We start from the raw sequence: 15185 nt of genomic DNA, 5'->3' as shown, positions 1-15185 counted from the left end.
TACATTTACAAACAAAAATAAATTTAATAGTCTACAAAGACTATACATTCATGAAAATTGAAAAGCTTAGATAAACAAACTGATATTTCTCCCCTTCCCCACAAATACACACAAGCAAAAGAATTACAAAGTAAAACAATAGGTCTACAAAATAAAAGCCCCAGGAGGGGAAGAGAGGCGAAAAGGAAGCATTTTATAAAACATTTCTGTTACTCTATTATTCAAATCAAATAGCCATTTTGGCTGCAACAAAGATTCAAAGAGATCATACAAAAATAATGATCGACAAAAACTTTCATAAATCCATTAAAATACAATGCCTAATTTGCAAAGATTATTAAACGATTAGGCAAATCTATATTGTTTGAGTTTTATTTACAAAAATTAGAATGGGGGAGGGGGAGAGGAAAAAAAGCACTTTGCATAGTTTGACCAACAACCACCCATCATGACTACAGCAGTTATTTAAGTATCTACCAGCTTCCTTTCTGTTCAAATTCTTGCCTTCCCCAAAGTAAGACCCTCCAAATAAGAGGTACCACCGTGGCCAGAGGTAGTGATTGGTTCTGTGGCAGAGAAAGGGAAGTGTGGCTGGATAGTTGGCAAATTTGAGACCCTTTTGCAATCAGTGAATATTTTACTGAAATAGAATTCTAAGCTTTCAATGCAGAATGGCTGCCATCAACCAAGGGTTCTAGGGTTATCAGGGAGTTAATTTTCAAGGAAGTTGCCACTGAGTTACTCCAGGAGCAGGGGACTGGACATCGATGCAAAACAGTGCAAGAAATCAAAGCTCATTTGTTTTTGTTGCCCGTTTCCATTCAAAATCCAACCAGAACATTGAACCAACATTTGCAGTTTGCTCTTCCTCCTTCCAGCACTTCCCCAAATTTAAATTACTTATGTCATCAAGCGTAAGAGAGAAAAGAAAGAGGGCTACAAAAGGTATTCAGTCTATGAAGGGAGACAAATTAACCAACAGGCATTAAGTTTTTTTTATATTTTAGAATACACTTTTAACCATTTCCCTAGTTGTTGAATAGCAAGAATTTTAAATTCAAAATTCAGCACAATTTTTTTTATAAGTACTAGATTAAACAAGACCAAAGTTTCATCTAAAAGGTCTGGTGTTCTGATTTCAATCTTGAAAAAAATAAAAGCCTTTACATGATTGCAGACTTAACATACAAGAGTCTAACTTCAGAATTAAAAGTAATTCATTGATTAATTGCTTTTTTTTGCAGTCAACCTACAACGTCTAAGAAGCAATATAGAAATTAATACAAAACATAACCACGTGCCCCCCTCCCACCTTTCAGATTTGGTAAATGCATGCCTGTTAATTTGGTATGTGGTAAGCCACTTCCTGCTGGCTTACAATCACCATCTGAGAGCACAACAGGAAAGTGATGAGGAAACTGAACAAGATCTCTCAAACCTTGGTGATGGCAGCCCTCTCATATTGAACATCAAGCTAATGAAGGCACTTGCCTTTCATTCACCAGCAGTGTGCACTTAATGCTCCAAATAACTCTTCTTGAATTTTTTTTCCCACATAAATGAGATTAGGCATCAAATACAACATCAACTGATAGAGCCATGCCAACCAAAACTCAGTACTCCTTCAATAGCATTTCCATAGAAGGAATAATCCATTTTCAGTTCTCTCTTAAACTCAAAAAGAATTAGAATTTCACAAGTCTGAATGAGTTTGAAGGTTAAGTTAATTTGAGCAATTTATAGATTTTTGTTCTAAAATATAGAAATAAACAGTAAATTTCTGCATTGAGCAACTTGAGTAATGGACTGCTTGAATCTGAGGTCAGGTGATATTCATAAAGGGGGAAGAATTTAGTCCTACGAAGCTATTCACAAAATTCTTTAAAATCTCAGAAACTTCTAGCGTTAAATGAACACTAAGAGCAAAACTGAATTTGAAGATGCGCCCTTTTTGATACTTTCAGTCCAGCATATAGTTTTCTTTCTTAAGTCCCTGGAAAAAGGCTGTATAAGAGGGAGGTAGTGAAGGCTCTTGTAAACTTAAAAATATAATCATTAATATTATCAGTCCTTTATCTTCATTAAAAAAAACTATCAACCAATTATCCGGTTTAAGAGCAGAACAATTCTTCCCTACCAAATATGGTTAGCTTCAAGAAATTTTTTGGTTCCAATGGCTTGTTAAATTTGCTCCAAAGTCTCAAATGACATAACAATGAGATGTATACCTCTCCTCCACAGCTGACAGGGCTCACTGAGTCTGGTAAGGTGACACACGTTGACAGCCTCATGCTGCAGCACAGCTGAGACAAAGGTTCATGATCACAATCCTCTGGCCTCTAAAGACATTGCAGACTATGTTGTCATAAGGAAAAGTACTGACCACCTGTCAGTGCATCATCTGCAGGCCAACTCCACATCAGCTTGCCAGCTGAAGCATTCCCTCCAACTCAATGGAAAAAATAATTGAATGATTGCAATAAACTCTGAAGAGGGGAAATCACATCCTCAACACCATCCAAATTACTTTTTGGTAACTGATTAAATATTAGGAATTTGACAACAGATGTTGCAAACTACCACCCAGAATAGGCAATGAGGAGTATTTCTGAGACCAAACAAAATATTCAGCCAAATCGTTTTCCACTGATGGGGTATGTTGCCAACATTGACAGACTAGCTGATCTGAAGCAGCATTAGTGGCTGGGTGATTTACTTAGGTCTCATTGAAATAATTCCACATATTTCAATATTTGACTCCAAGGATTGTGCTTTTAAAAAAACAATGATGATGTTTTAAAGTCCTCAGTTTTCACAATACAGAGAACTGAAAATGATGCTTCTAGTGCACAAGACCCACAGGTTTCTGTCTGTTCTCCCATATCAAAGGCTGACCCAACCAAGACTATACTGAGAAAACAGAATAGGATAACAATAACTAGGTATTGTTTGAAACAATGGATCTGTTTTCTTGCACTGTAGTCAAGATGAGAGTGCGGGGGGGGGATGGAGGAAATGAGCTAGCATTCAATGATGTTAATAAATCCGAATTCCAGGGATGGACACACTGAAGCCACCGCTTCCCACTTGCTACTAATTCTTGAACTTCAGACTGATGATCTCTGCTCACAGTGAGGCCACTGTTTTGCCATGATCTACTTGTGGAAAACATAGGTTAAAAAATACTCAAGAAAGATCCACAGTTCACCTTCGATGCAATTATAATAGACTCTGAAAGGGCAAAGTGAAGATCTGCAATAAAAATCCGGGATTGAATCAGCAAAAACAAAATACAAAAACCAAGAACACAGCACACTGAACCCAAAGACCAAGAAATGGCAAAGTATTTAGAAATCTAATGAGAACAAAAATCATTTACACAAAATACCTTTGTTTCTGCCTTTCAACGTCTAAGATCTCTGTGTAACAGCCACATAACTTGGATTTAAGCTCTCATATTGTTTCATACTCAAAAAGGCCAAATGCATGTGGACTGCCTTTGCATGCATAAAGGCATTTATGGCTTGGATCCTATGGCTCAACTAATTTCGATAGTAAAAACGCGAGAGAGAGAGAGAGAGAGAGAGCGCGAGAGAGAGAGAACAAGAGTAAAAGCGAGAGAGAGAGAAAAAGCAACTTTTAAGAAAACTAGATTCAATACACACTACACTTCACACAATTCAAACCTAGAAGCCTAGAACACAGCATGGCAGATTCAGAGCAAATATCTGTCAAGTATTATAGCTGAGGGAAAACAATCATGGCTACAAGGGCTCTTTATGCAATGTCTAGCACCACGGTTTCACGGCTCATCTTTGGAAAGTGCTATTTGATGATTTCAGACTCTGAGATGCTTGAACCCAAGGGAAACATTGCTCTGGGTTGAGAAGGTTTCTCCTTGTCTTGCTGATACTCACTACAAGCATTAGGTTGGAGGAACATCAGCTTTAGGGCCTATAGTCCCACAGAGTTACATGATGCAGACACCAACACAAACATATTTTGAAAGGAGATGCAGAAGGGAGAAATTTAATGGGGGCACTCAAAGATGATATGCATTGAAATTTGAACTAGAACTGTACAATGGCCAAGAGTTTAAAGTGCTTCTAGCACCCCATCACATGTATGGCGTCAAACTCTCAGCAGGCGCTAATTGTGTTCCTTTCAGAACTAAAATCTATTCCAGTACTGTGATTACAGAAAACTCTACGGAAAAAGAGCATAATAGCAGTAGGCAAAAAGGCAAATAATGTGATAAACTTTAAACCTCTTCAATCATTAAGTCTACCAAAAGCAAACTTAGGCTTTTTAAGACTTGAATGTACCAAAGAGTTAATGCATCAACATGCACGCATTGCAGCGTGGGATTTAGATTTGCTTTTAATCCATGATATCTCTCTATAAACTGCATTTATGTGGGCTCCAATGCATTACAATACCAGACTGAGCATCTGAGACTTCAGGTAACATTATGACAAGGTGCAATCTTTTTCAACTGAGGTGCAGATGCACCCATCATAGTCTGCACTCCACCCCCTCCCTCCCGGACACAAGCTTCAGTTTGATTGAGAGGTTCAGGCAACTTCTGCCTTTGGTAATACTGTGTTCGTCAGGCACCTAAGTGGGAAGATTTCTTCAACACCATTAACAACGATGAGCCACGGGGGTCGTCTGTTCATGTCATGTGCAGAACCTCAAGAGGTGAACCACTGCATGGGACATCAGTGCCCCTCTAATGTTGAAGTACGTGCTTCTCAAAGATGCTCACCACCCTGCCAATTATTTTAATCTCCCTTTCATTCCCCTTTGGTCAGTGATGCATGTTTTCATTGTATAATGGTTCTGAGCCGAGACTTCCATGGTAAGGGGCTGAGGGAGAGAAATGGGGAGGTTTGGTACCATCCCCAAAAACACTTCCTCGTTTGTACTCGGTTAGTGCTTGCATCTGCAGTCTTCAATCAGTTATATTTCCCCTTCCTTCCACGTTCAGCTGTCGTCATAGGTTCATGCGCAGGTGTGCTGGTCTGTTAGGGGGCACTGGGTACGTTTGCTTTTTGAAAGGCACAGGACTCACGCCCACAGGATGCCGGATCGGCAGTGGAGCCGAGGCCTCTCCACTGACAGTTACGTCCATCTGCTCCATCCCAACATCCATTGGGTAATCGGATGACCCACGCCCTCGGGGCGGCTCCACACTGGCTCCCCGACTCCAGCAGTCAGCAGAAAACTTGACTGGGCTGCAAAACAAAGAAACATTAGATGGCCCATTCACAGAAACAAACCTTCTTTGAGCTAAATCTAAGAATGTACAAAACATAAGACGGTGGGAAACTATCTGGGATCTTCCAACATTCTGTACAAACCTGTATAAAAGAGGGCCCGCATTTGAGGCAACTCGTACAGGGTGACCTCTCTCCAGCCAAACAAAAAAACCTAAAAAAAATGATTCATGTAAAATAAGAGTGTCACTAGAGGGGAAGAAAAGAGACAAGCAAACCTTAACAAGACAATTCTGGGTTTAGCTCTGCTGAAACACAGATTAAAACATGGAAACAAGACCAGTGAAGCAAGGTCTAGATCCTCCCTAGCCTGACTGATGTACAGCCCATACACAAGGACACCATGGGATGGATATGCTGGCACCTGAGAAGCAGCAAGCATCTCTTCTCTACCATTGAGCACAATCACAAGGAGCACTGCCACATGAAAGCAGTATCCATTATCAAAGACTCTCACCATCCTACTACCACTGGGCAGGAGGTACAGAAGCCTTGGGCCCCACACCAGCAGGTTCAGGATTACTTATTACCATGCAACCATAAGGCTCCTGAACTGGCATGGATAACTTCACTCAACAATTTTGAACTGATTCCACAACCCACCGACTCACTTTCCAGGGCTCTTTACAACTCGTATTGTTGTTATTTGCACAATTGGCCTTCACATTGTCACACTGTCCGCCTTTATGTATAGTTTTTTTTTCATAAAATGTATAGAGATTCCTTTTTTCCTGCATGTGCCTGCCAGAAAATTAACCTTGAGGTAGCATATGATAACATACAATTATTTTGATAATAAATTTTACTTTGAACTTTTCCGTTGTGTACGAAACTCAGATTGTGGCCACATTTTCAACTTGTGAATTGTTTGGGTTATGAACAGTAACCGGGAGAGGAACTGCACTAGAGTAAGACATATTTAACCAATCTTCTCCCTGACCAGTCTCCAGCATAACCCAGAATTCCAAACTCAACCAGTGACCCTGATAAATGTAGACTGAAGCGTGACCATGTTGAGATTTTAATGAGAATCCAGCAGACTCTTGGTCAGTTCTACTAATTTCAACTCATTTCCAAATGTTAAAGCAAGTGTTCAATTTCTCATACTCCCAGGACCTCTGGATTATTCATCTAATAATGTAACCACTTTAATGACACTTTAATGTTGTTCCTAAACAACAAAAAAAAAGTCAATCTACAATAATTCCACCCCTGCTTGCCAACTTTGTTCAGGTTCAGCCACCCTAGTTATTGTAAACACTCCCTTGCACAGTGAGATAGGACATTACAATGTGCCTCCCACCCACCCTAGCCATATTAAGTCAAGCTGCAGACAATGACACAGGTGCCCTAAGCCTTCAAACTTTGCAAGCCACTGTTTGGCTCCATTTTGATGATTAAAGCTTCCATTGTTCGCTGATTAAATGAGGGAGATTGAAACATCGGAGTACTGGGTACTTGCATTTTGATCGGTTGCTCTGTGCTGAAGAGCAAAGAGAGGAGTGTTGGCCAGGACCATAGGCTCTTACCCCCCTCCCCCACGTCTTACAGTTTTTATATTCTCTTTTTTTGCCCAATCCTCTAGGTTTTTTTGTTCAGGAAAGGGGGATGTGGGGGTCGACGTGCCTAACTAGTTTTGTTTTTTTTCTGTGGAGGAAGGATTTGAGGGGTCAATGTGCTTGATCCAATTTTGTTCATTTTTTTTAAGTGAGAGGAGGCAATTGGGCATTGATGATCATGTTGCTTTTTCCTTCTGGGTTTCATGGCTGACCAGAGAATTGAAGAATTTCAGAGCCGTATACTTTAATAATAAATGAGCCTTTGAACCTTTTTGAAGTTACCTTCACTTCAGTGCTGGGGATAACATAATTAGAAGATAACTATCCAAGTCCTCAGAGTCAAGCTCAATCTATTCCAAAACAAAATTAAATGCTGGAAACAGGTCTGGCAGCATCAATGGAAGAAGAAACAGTTCAGGATGAAGACTAGTGGGAGAGTCACACACAATGAGACAAAGTTGCAAAATTAAGGGTGGGTATTTAGAATGGAGACGCAGGGAGATTTGTTGAGGGTAGTGAATCTCTGGAATTTTCTGCCCCCACAGTACAGTCGGCCCTCCTTATCCACAGGGGATTGGTTCCGAGCCCCCCCGCGGATACCAAAAAACGCGGATGCTCAAGTCCCTTATTTAACTTGTATCAATGCAGTGGTCTTTAGGACCCAGCGGAACCCTGGACTTTATTTTTGTCTCAGTGCAGTGTTTCTGCTCACAAAAATAATCACGATTATAATTGAAAATAAAGTGGAAGTAATAAAGCGATCGGAAAGAGGTAAAATGCCATCGGTCATTTGAAAAGCGTTAGGCTATAGTTGGTCAACGATCGGAACAATTCTAATGCCATGTGAAAGGCCCGTCCCGATAAAAGCTACAATTACTAAGCAACACAGTGGTTTAATTATTGAAATACATATGTTTCTTAAGTGTTTTATATGCATAGAAAGGTAAAATATGTACTATATACCAAGAAAAACGTTTGACTAACTGATGATAAACAATACCTGATGTATCTGTTCCAATTTCAAATCCGACTTAAAGACGGACTCAGGAATGGAACTCATTCATAACCCGGGGACTGCCTATACTTTTAAATCATCTCTAGATTACTTATAATACCTAATACAATGTAAATACTATTAAATAGTTGTTATATTGTATTGTTTAGGGAATAATGACAAGAAAAAATAGTTTGTATGTGCTCAAACAATGAGTGCTGGAGGGAGAACTTCCGGGTTTTCCTGATCTGCAGTTGGTTGAATCCGCGCATGCGGAATCCGCAGATAAGGAGGCTGACTGTATAGTGAAGGAAGATCATAGATGGTGATAGATAAATATGTGAAAGATCATAGGAATGTACGTTATGCGAAACTGGCACAGGAAAGTTGAGGCTAGTATAGATTGGACATGATCATACTGAATGGCAAGGCAGGGCTGAGTGACCTATTCTTGTTTTAACTTTGTGTTCTTGTGTTTGAATCTTTCTGACAAAGGACTGTTTCTATCACCACAGATGCAGCCTGACCAATGTTTCAGTATTTTCTGTTTTTGGTGCTGTTCCCACTTGATGATCAGGTAGCCAAGCGTTCTATGAAAATAACAATATGCATTTGGTGAAACTATCAGTTCTGGAATAGAAAAAGAATTGGTTAACATCTCTGATTTCAGCTGTTTCTTTGCATGGGGAATACCCCAGTTGTGCCCAGTTTAATCTGCAGAGGACAGATTAGCCAATGAGGCAGAAAATGGGAGGAAATCTGTGCATTCACTGGGATCCCTAAGAGGTGTGACGCCTTGGGTTGATAGACTATACCACTCTGTGGCCAGGAGTTTCAAGATGCTCACTTCGAGCAGACCTGAGAGCTTTTATTTAGAAACTCTCAAATTCTGGGCCTATCAGGTCTACATCCGACATAACTTGCATCTCATGCTCTTACAGATGGAAAGCTGATACCCCACAAGTCATGGGAGCAGAATAAGGCTATTCAGCCCATCACGTCTGCCCCACTATTCCATCATGGCAATTTATTATCCCTCTCAACCCTTCTGCTGGTAACCTATGATGTCCTGACTAATCAAGAATCTATCAACCTCCGTTTTGGCTTCCACAGTCATCTGTAGTAATGAATTCCACAAATTTCATCGCCCTCCTCATCTTGGCCCTAAAGGGACACCCTTGTATTCTGAGGCTGTTCCCTGCTGTCCTAGACTACCCCACTACAGGAAACATCCTCCCTATGCCTACTCTAAGCCTTTCAATATGATATGCTTCAATGAGATCCCCAATCATTCTTCTGAACTCCAGAGTGTACAGGGCCTCCTCTGGACCCACTTCAATGCCAGCACATTCTTTCTTAGATAAGTACAGGTTAGTAAAGGTTGTGTGTATGCAGCTTTGGCACAGGGTGCCAAACACTTGATACTTGAGGGCTGCTCCCAGCACATTCTCAAACTGTTGGGTCATTGACACAATGAACCAGTTTCAATGTACATGAGACAAAAAACTAATCTTCATCTTTTAATCTTTAAAGCCAACATACTATTTGCCTATTTAATTGTTTCTGTGTCGGCAAGTTAGCTTTCTCGCATACAGCCAATTTGAGCATTAGTTCACAATCTGAGAGCAATTAAATATCAAGTATTTTTGATCAGAGCACGAGTGTGGATCACCTCACATTTGTTCACATTCTGCTCCACACACAGTGTTCTCCTTCATTTAGTTTGTCAATACAGGTGTCCCCCGCTTTCCGAACGTTCGCTTTACTCAACTTTGCTTTTATAAAAGACTTACATTAGTACCTGTTTTCACTAATCAAAAGAGGATTTTCACTTTTACAAGACCCCCGCTTTAAACTTGTGTTTACTCTGAGAAAGACTACCATGACCGTGAAGCCTTGCGAGGGCAGGTGTGTGTGCATGCTACAAATCAATTTTGGCTCAATCTTACTGATTCTGGTAAGTGAAACTACACTGTACATACATTACTTCTACCTTATATAGCTGTGTATTTATCATATCATTCCTACTTTTACTATATGTTAATGTTATTTTAGGTTTTATGTGCTATTTGGTATGATTTGGTAGGTTAGTTTTTGGGTCTGGGAACACTCAAAAATTTTTCCCATATAAATTAACGGTAATTGCTTCTTTATTTTACGCCATTTCGGCTTACAAACGGTCTCATAGGAACGCTCTACCTTCAGATAGCAGGAAGAAACCCATATTGTCCCCCATGAAAGCCGCTCAATTATTCTTTTCTAGACTGCAACACCTTGTGCATAGGGTGCCATAGTAGCACAGCAGTAGAGTGACACTATAACAGCTCAAGGCTGAGTATGGAGTTGAATTCTGAAGCAAGTTTCTACCTTCCTTCCTGTGTGCTTCCTTTGGGGGCTCCGGTTTCCTCCCACAGTCCGAAGGTGTAGGTTAATTGGTCATTAAAAAGTGTCCCGTGATTAGGCAATGGTTAAATTTGTGGGTAGCTGGATGGTGCAGCTTGAAGAGCCAAAAGGACCTGTTCTGCACTCTATTTCTAAATAAAATAAATAATCTTTCCAAGGATGTCACACAGCCCACAAGCCCCTCATACCTGTGTCGTTTTGTTCAATTTAAAACTAGAGACTTGAATTAACTACACTATCTTCAAATCAATCTAAAATCCTAGTATTTAAGGGTCAGTTATCCCTAGAGGCCCCTTTACAACAGGATCATTCTCAATACACAATGCTAAATCTAAAACAGTCTTCTCCAACGCTACCCTCAACATGCGTTTCTCAATCTACTCCTCGCACAAGTTCTCTCAATTTGTCAAATTACTTCTATTAAAATGGAGGACTTGTCCTGTCTACATCTAGATTAAATTCACAAATGAATACTATCGCCTGTGAATCATTTCATAGTTCTTTGCATGTTATTTCCAGTGCAATATATCTGCTCAGTTCAGCAGCATATTTCCCAAGATACTGATAAACCAAAGGGCTTTTTTTTTGCTGTAATTAATTTAAGTAATTCAGCCAAAATATCCACATTTCATCCTGTTCAACCCACTCTGCATTTCCAATATTTTGTGCACACTTTTCTATCTTCTTGGATATGCTGCAAACACATCTTGTTCACCAAGGCTGGAACTCATGGAATTGCATTACAAGTGCAGAGTTCCTGGGTTAGATGGGCTACAGCACAACAGCACTGGGACCAACATCGTTAGAGGTAGGCATGCAAGCACACGTGCAGACTACTATTGCTTCTGGGACCCAGGAGATGGGAACATTACAGAAGAGCCAGGAGTGAGGAAAAACCTAGCTGTAATCCAAGCCAGAAATCTAAGGAGAGTTGCAGAGTGACCCTGTGCATGGAAAACATTGAAACAAAAAATTTACCATTAACGGTGAAAAAGCAATAATACATATTTTAAATAAATAATATATTTGTTGCAAATCATGTATTAAGTCTCAAATTAGTAAATGGAAAGTGATCTAGGATTTCAAAGACAAATTAAATGCAGTATAAACTTGATAAAAAGGTTTTCTGAATGCTTCTGATAACATCTCATAGGTCGCTGAACCAGATTAGAGGAATGAAATTGGGAGTTAAGGTAGTATTGTAAAAATTTAGAAACAAGAAATTCTGCAGATGCTGGAAATCTAAAGCAACACACACAAAATGCTGGAGGAACTCAGAAGGCCAGGCAGTATCTGTAGAGGGGAGTAAACAGTTAATATTTCTTGCCGAGAGCCGTTCATCAGGACTGGAAAGCAATGGGGTAGAAACCAGAATAAGTTGGGGAGTGAGGGGAAGGAGTGTAAGCTGACAGTTGATAATTTGAGGGGGAAGGTGAGTGAGGAAGGGGATAAAATAAGAACCTGGAAGAGTTGGTTAACAGATATAAAACTGAAGGAGGCATGATCAGGTCATTAACAGGAGAAAATCTGCAGATGCTGGAAATCAAAGGAAGGGTCTCAGCCCGAAATGTCGACTATTTACTCTTTTCCACAGATGCTACCTGGCCTGATGATCAGGTACTTGCTTGGGCTGCATAATGAATAGTGCTCGTGCTAATATATAATATTCATAATCGATACCAAGCATTTGGCTGAGGGGACCAAAAGCAACATTTCCATTGTCATTATGTGGGAATCAGTGAAAAGTAGGCAACAGCATGGAATACAACATGGAAAAACGTGATGGGAATCACTTCAGCAGAGAAAGCAGAAAGGACGAATATTCCCTTGGTAGGAATAGATTGGAAAATTTGATGCTCAAAATGAACATATGGGTATTACAGGTAATTAGGAAGGAAAATGGTATGCTGGAGATGATTTTAAGAAGATTGGAGTACAAGACTGAAAATGAACAACTTCAAAGGCCACAACTGGACGACTGCTTAATTGTGCCCTTCTTACCTCATGGGATAGGCCTTGCTACAGAGAATACAGCAAAGATTCACCAGACTAGTTCCCGGAATGGCAGGCTTGCCACAAAAAGAGTAGCAAATCATGAACACAATAGATTCTGCAGATTCTGGAAACACACACTAACAAACAAAATGCTGGAGGAACTCAGCCGGTCAGGCAGCATCTATGGAAAGGAATAAATAGTTGACATTTCAGGCTGAGACCCTTCATCAGAATGGAAAGGAAAGGAAGTGGGAAGAACAGCATAGGGGGTCTCTATTCGGTAAAGTTCAGAAGAATGAAATATAACCTCACAGACATTCAAATCTCAGTGAGCTTGACAGGATAGTGATGGATGATGATTAACCTTGCGGAGTCTAGAACAAGGTCACAGTCTCCAATGCACAGGGTTCATTTGGGAATGAAATGATGAGAAATATATTCACTCCAAAAGCATGGTAAACCTTTGAACGCTCTACCTAGAGGGCTATGGAACAACAATTACTATGCTTAAATAGATTTCTGGATATTATGGAAATCGGAATACCGGATAAGACAGGCAAAAGCCACTGATGTTAAAGATTGGCCACATTTCTGTTAATTGGCAGAGAACTTGAGGGGCCAAATGGTCTAATCAAGCCAGCTTTTATTTTCCTTAGATGCAACTGAACATAAAAGAGCATCAATTACCTCACCGGAGTCCGAGGGCTGCCTATAAACCTGCGAGGTGAACGGATTTTTGGCTCAAATGAGAATTTTTCCTTCACGCTCTCAAGTACTGATGGAGCCACATATGTGAACCCCTGAAAAGAGAAAAGAAATAATTATACCCTCTTACTGGGTCGCAGCTTCATGAGCAACAATGATCCTCTGCCCCTCAAATCAGTTTAGTCAGTGTGAGGCAAGAGAAGGCTGTAATCACAAAAGCATGTACTCTTATTCTTATGCAACACACTGCACTTTTCAAAAGCAGCCAGGGGTCAGATCTGGTAGAAAGGTTTGGAGGTGATCTTCCACCATTTTAGTCTCGTATTCACATTATAGAATTCCTCTTGTGCCAAAGAAAAATCCCCCAAATCAATTGCCTGCATTGGCATACCAATAAATTAGAATGTGTCTCAGAGTCTCTTGGAAATGGTGAGCTCTGTCTTCAAAGCCACTTGTTAAAAACTAGGAAACTAAACAATGTGATCTTTGGAACGGCACACCCTGTGACCTGCACCTCACCACTGAATTCACTGCCCTTCTGACTTCAAATTTAAACAACCCTACCATTCCCCTCCTCTCCTCACCTTCCACCCCCACCATCAGGAACAAAGGGTCAGCTGCTACTTAGGAATTTCTCTAGAGCTCTCACCTTAAATTCTTCATTTTTACCAACATGCTCACCATCATTTTAAACATGTTGTTACTTTGCATTTAATTTAATACCAAATTATGCTGAAACATTCAAAGGCACTTGAGATCACATTAAAAATGTATCATAATCACTGTCACACTGCATTTCAGTCACACAATTCCATCCCGAAATGACAAAGTGGAGGTGATTGACTTAATTCCTGGAGAAACTTGAGTAAAATCTCTAGCTGACTGTAACCAGTTGCAAGTTTTATAATTGCTAGTTTAACAATTGTTTGAACCAGCGAGCAATCCCACACTAACTTACTGGGACTCATCATTGCCAGCAATTTTCTGTATTTCCATATGTAAAAGAGTAAACACTCCACTGACAATTGTTTTTAAACTGTACAAAATATTGTAATACAAATAATCAGTATACAGTCACATGGTCTAAGATTTATCTGCAAGGAAATAAATAGATAAATATTCTAACCTTGAAGGATAAATTTTGTTCAGGATAGAATTCCCGCAGTGAGGTAAGCCAAGCCTTTCAATAATGTAGAATTCAGCGCTACGCTACAAGTTAGCCTTAATTATGCACTCAAATTTCTTCAAAGTCATGATGACATTCCCCGGTGTATTAATAATAAAACCATAAGATGTTTTTAGTGACACATCCCCAAAAACAATGTCAACTCCTTCCATACCCCTTTCCAGTATTCCCAGCCAATGAAAAATGGTCAAGATTTCTCTTAGACGCTGGTACCTGATATTAGAAAAGTGACATGAAAATTATCAAAAAACACAGTAGGATTTTCTACATTCTGGCAAAATTTCTGCACTTGTAGACAAAATAGAGCCACAAGATCAACTTCTGAGACATTTCGCTTGAAAAACTTCTCTGGTTTCTAAGAAAAGCTGTAACATGAAATAGCAAATGCCATGCTTTCCACTGATGCTGCCCACAAGGTGCTGAGTATATCCTGCATTTTGAGTTTTTCCCCACAACTGGTAAACCTGAATTCATCAGGAAACATAGAAAATAGGTGCAGGAGTAGGCCATTCTGCCCTTCGAGCCTGCACCGCCATTCAGTATGATCATGGCTGATCATCCAAGTCAGAACCCTGTACCTGCTTTCTCTCCATACCCCGATCCCTTTAGCCACAAGGGCCATATCTAACTTCCTCTTAAATATAGCCAATGAACCGGCCTCAACTGTTTCCTGTGGCAGAGAATTCCACAGATTCACCACTCTCTGTGTGAAATAGTTTTTGCTCATCTCGGTCTTAAAAGGCTTCCCCTTTATCCCTAAACTGTGACCCCGTGTTCTGGACTTCCCCAACATCGGAAACAATCTTCCTGCAGCTAGCCTGTCCAACCCCTTTAGAATTTTATACGTCTCAATAAGATCCCCCCTCAATCTTCTAAATTCTAGTGAGTACAAGCTTAGTTGATCCAATCTTTCTTCATATGAAAGTCCTGCCATCCCAGGAATCAATCTGGTGAACCTTCTCTGTACTCCCTCTATGGCAAGGATGTCTTTCCTCAGATTAGGGGACCAAAACTGCACACAATATTCTAGGTGCAGTCTCACCAAGGCCTTGTACAACTGCAGT

The 15185-nt window shown here is 40.2% G+C and overlaps 1 protein-coding gene across 1 annotated transcript in view; it reads right to left on the bottom strand.

Moving 5' to 3' along the window:
• The window catches only part of rps6kb1b (ribosomal protein S6 kinase b, polypeptide 1b), an 88159-nt gene continuing 72974 nt past the window's right edge, over positions 1 to 15185 (bottom strand). The window contains 4 exon segments of the mRNA XM_059973651.1: positions 1 to 5237; positions 5364 to 5399; positions 5401 to 5433; positions 12918 to 13030. Of these exon segments, the coding sequence (XP_059829634.1) occupies positions 4997 to 5237; positions 5364 to 5399; positions 5401 to 5433; positions 12918 to 13030 (423 nt within the window). The 3' untranslated portion in view covers positions 1 to 4996.

The sequence above is a fragment of the Hypanus sabinus genome, chromosome 6 (assembly GCF_030144855.1).
Source record: "Hypanus sabinus isolate sHypSab1 chromosome 6, sHypSab1.hap1, whole genome shotgun sequence".
Lineage (NCBI taxonomy): Eukaryota > Metazoa > Chordata > Chondrichthyes > Myliobatiformes > Dasyatidae > Hypanus > Hypanus sabinus.
The sequence above is the reverse complement of the archived record's forward strand: the minus strand, read 5'-3'. Positions and strand labels throughout refer to the sequence as shown.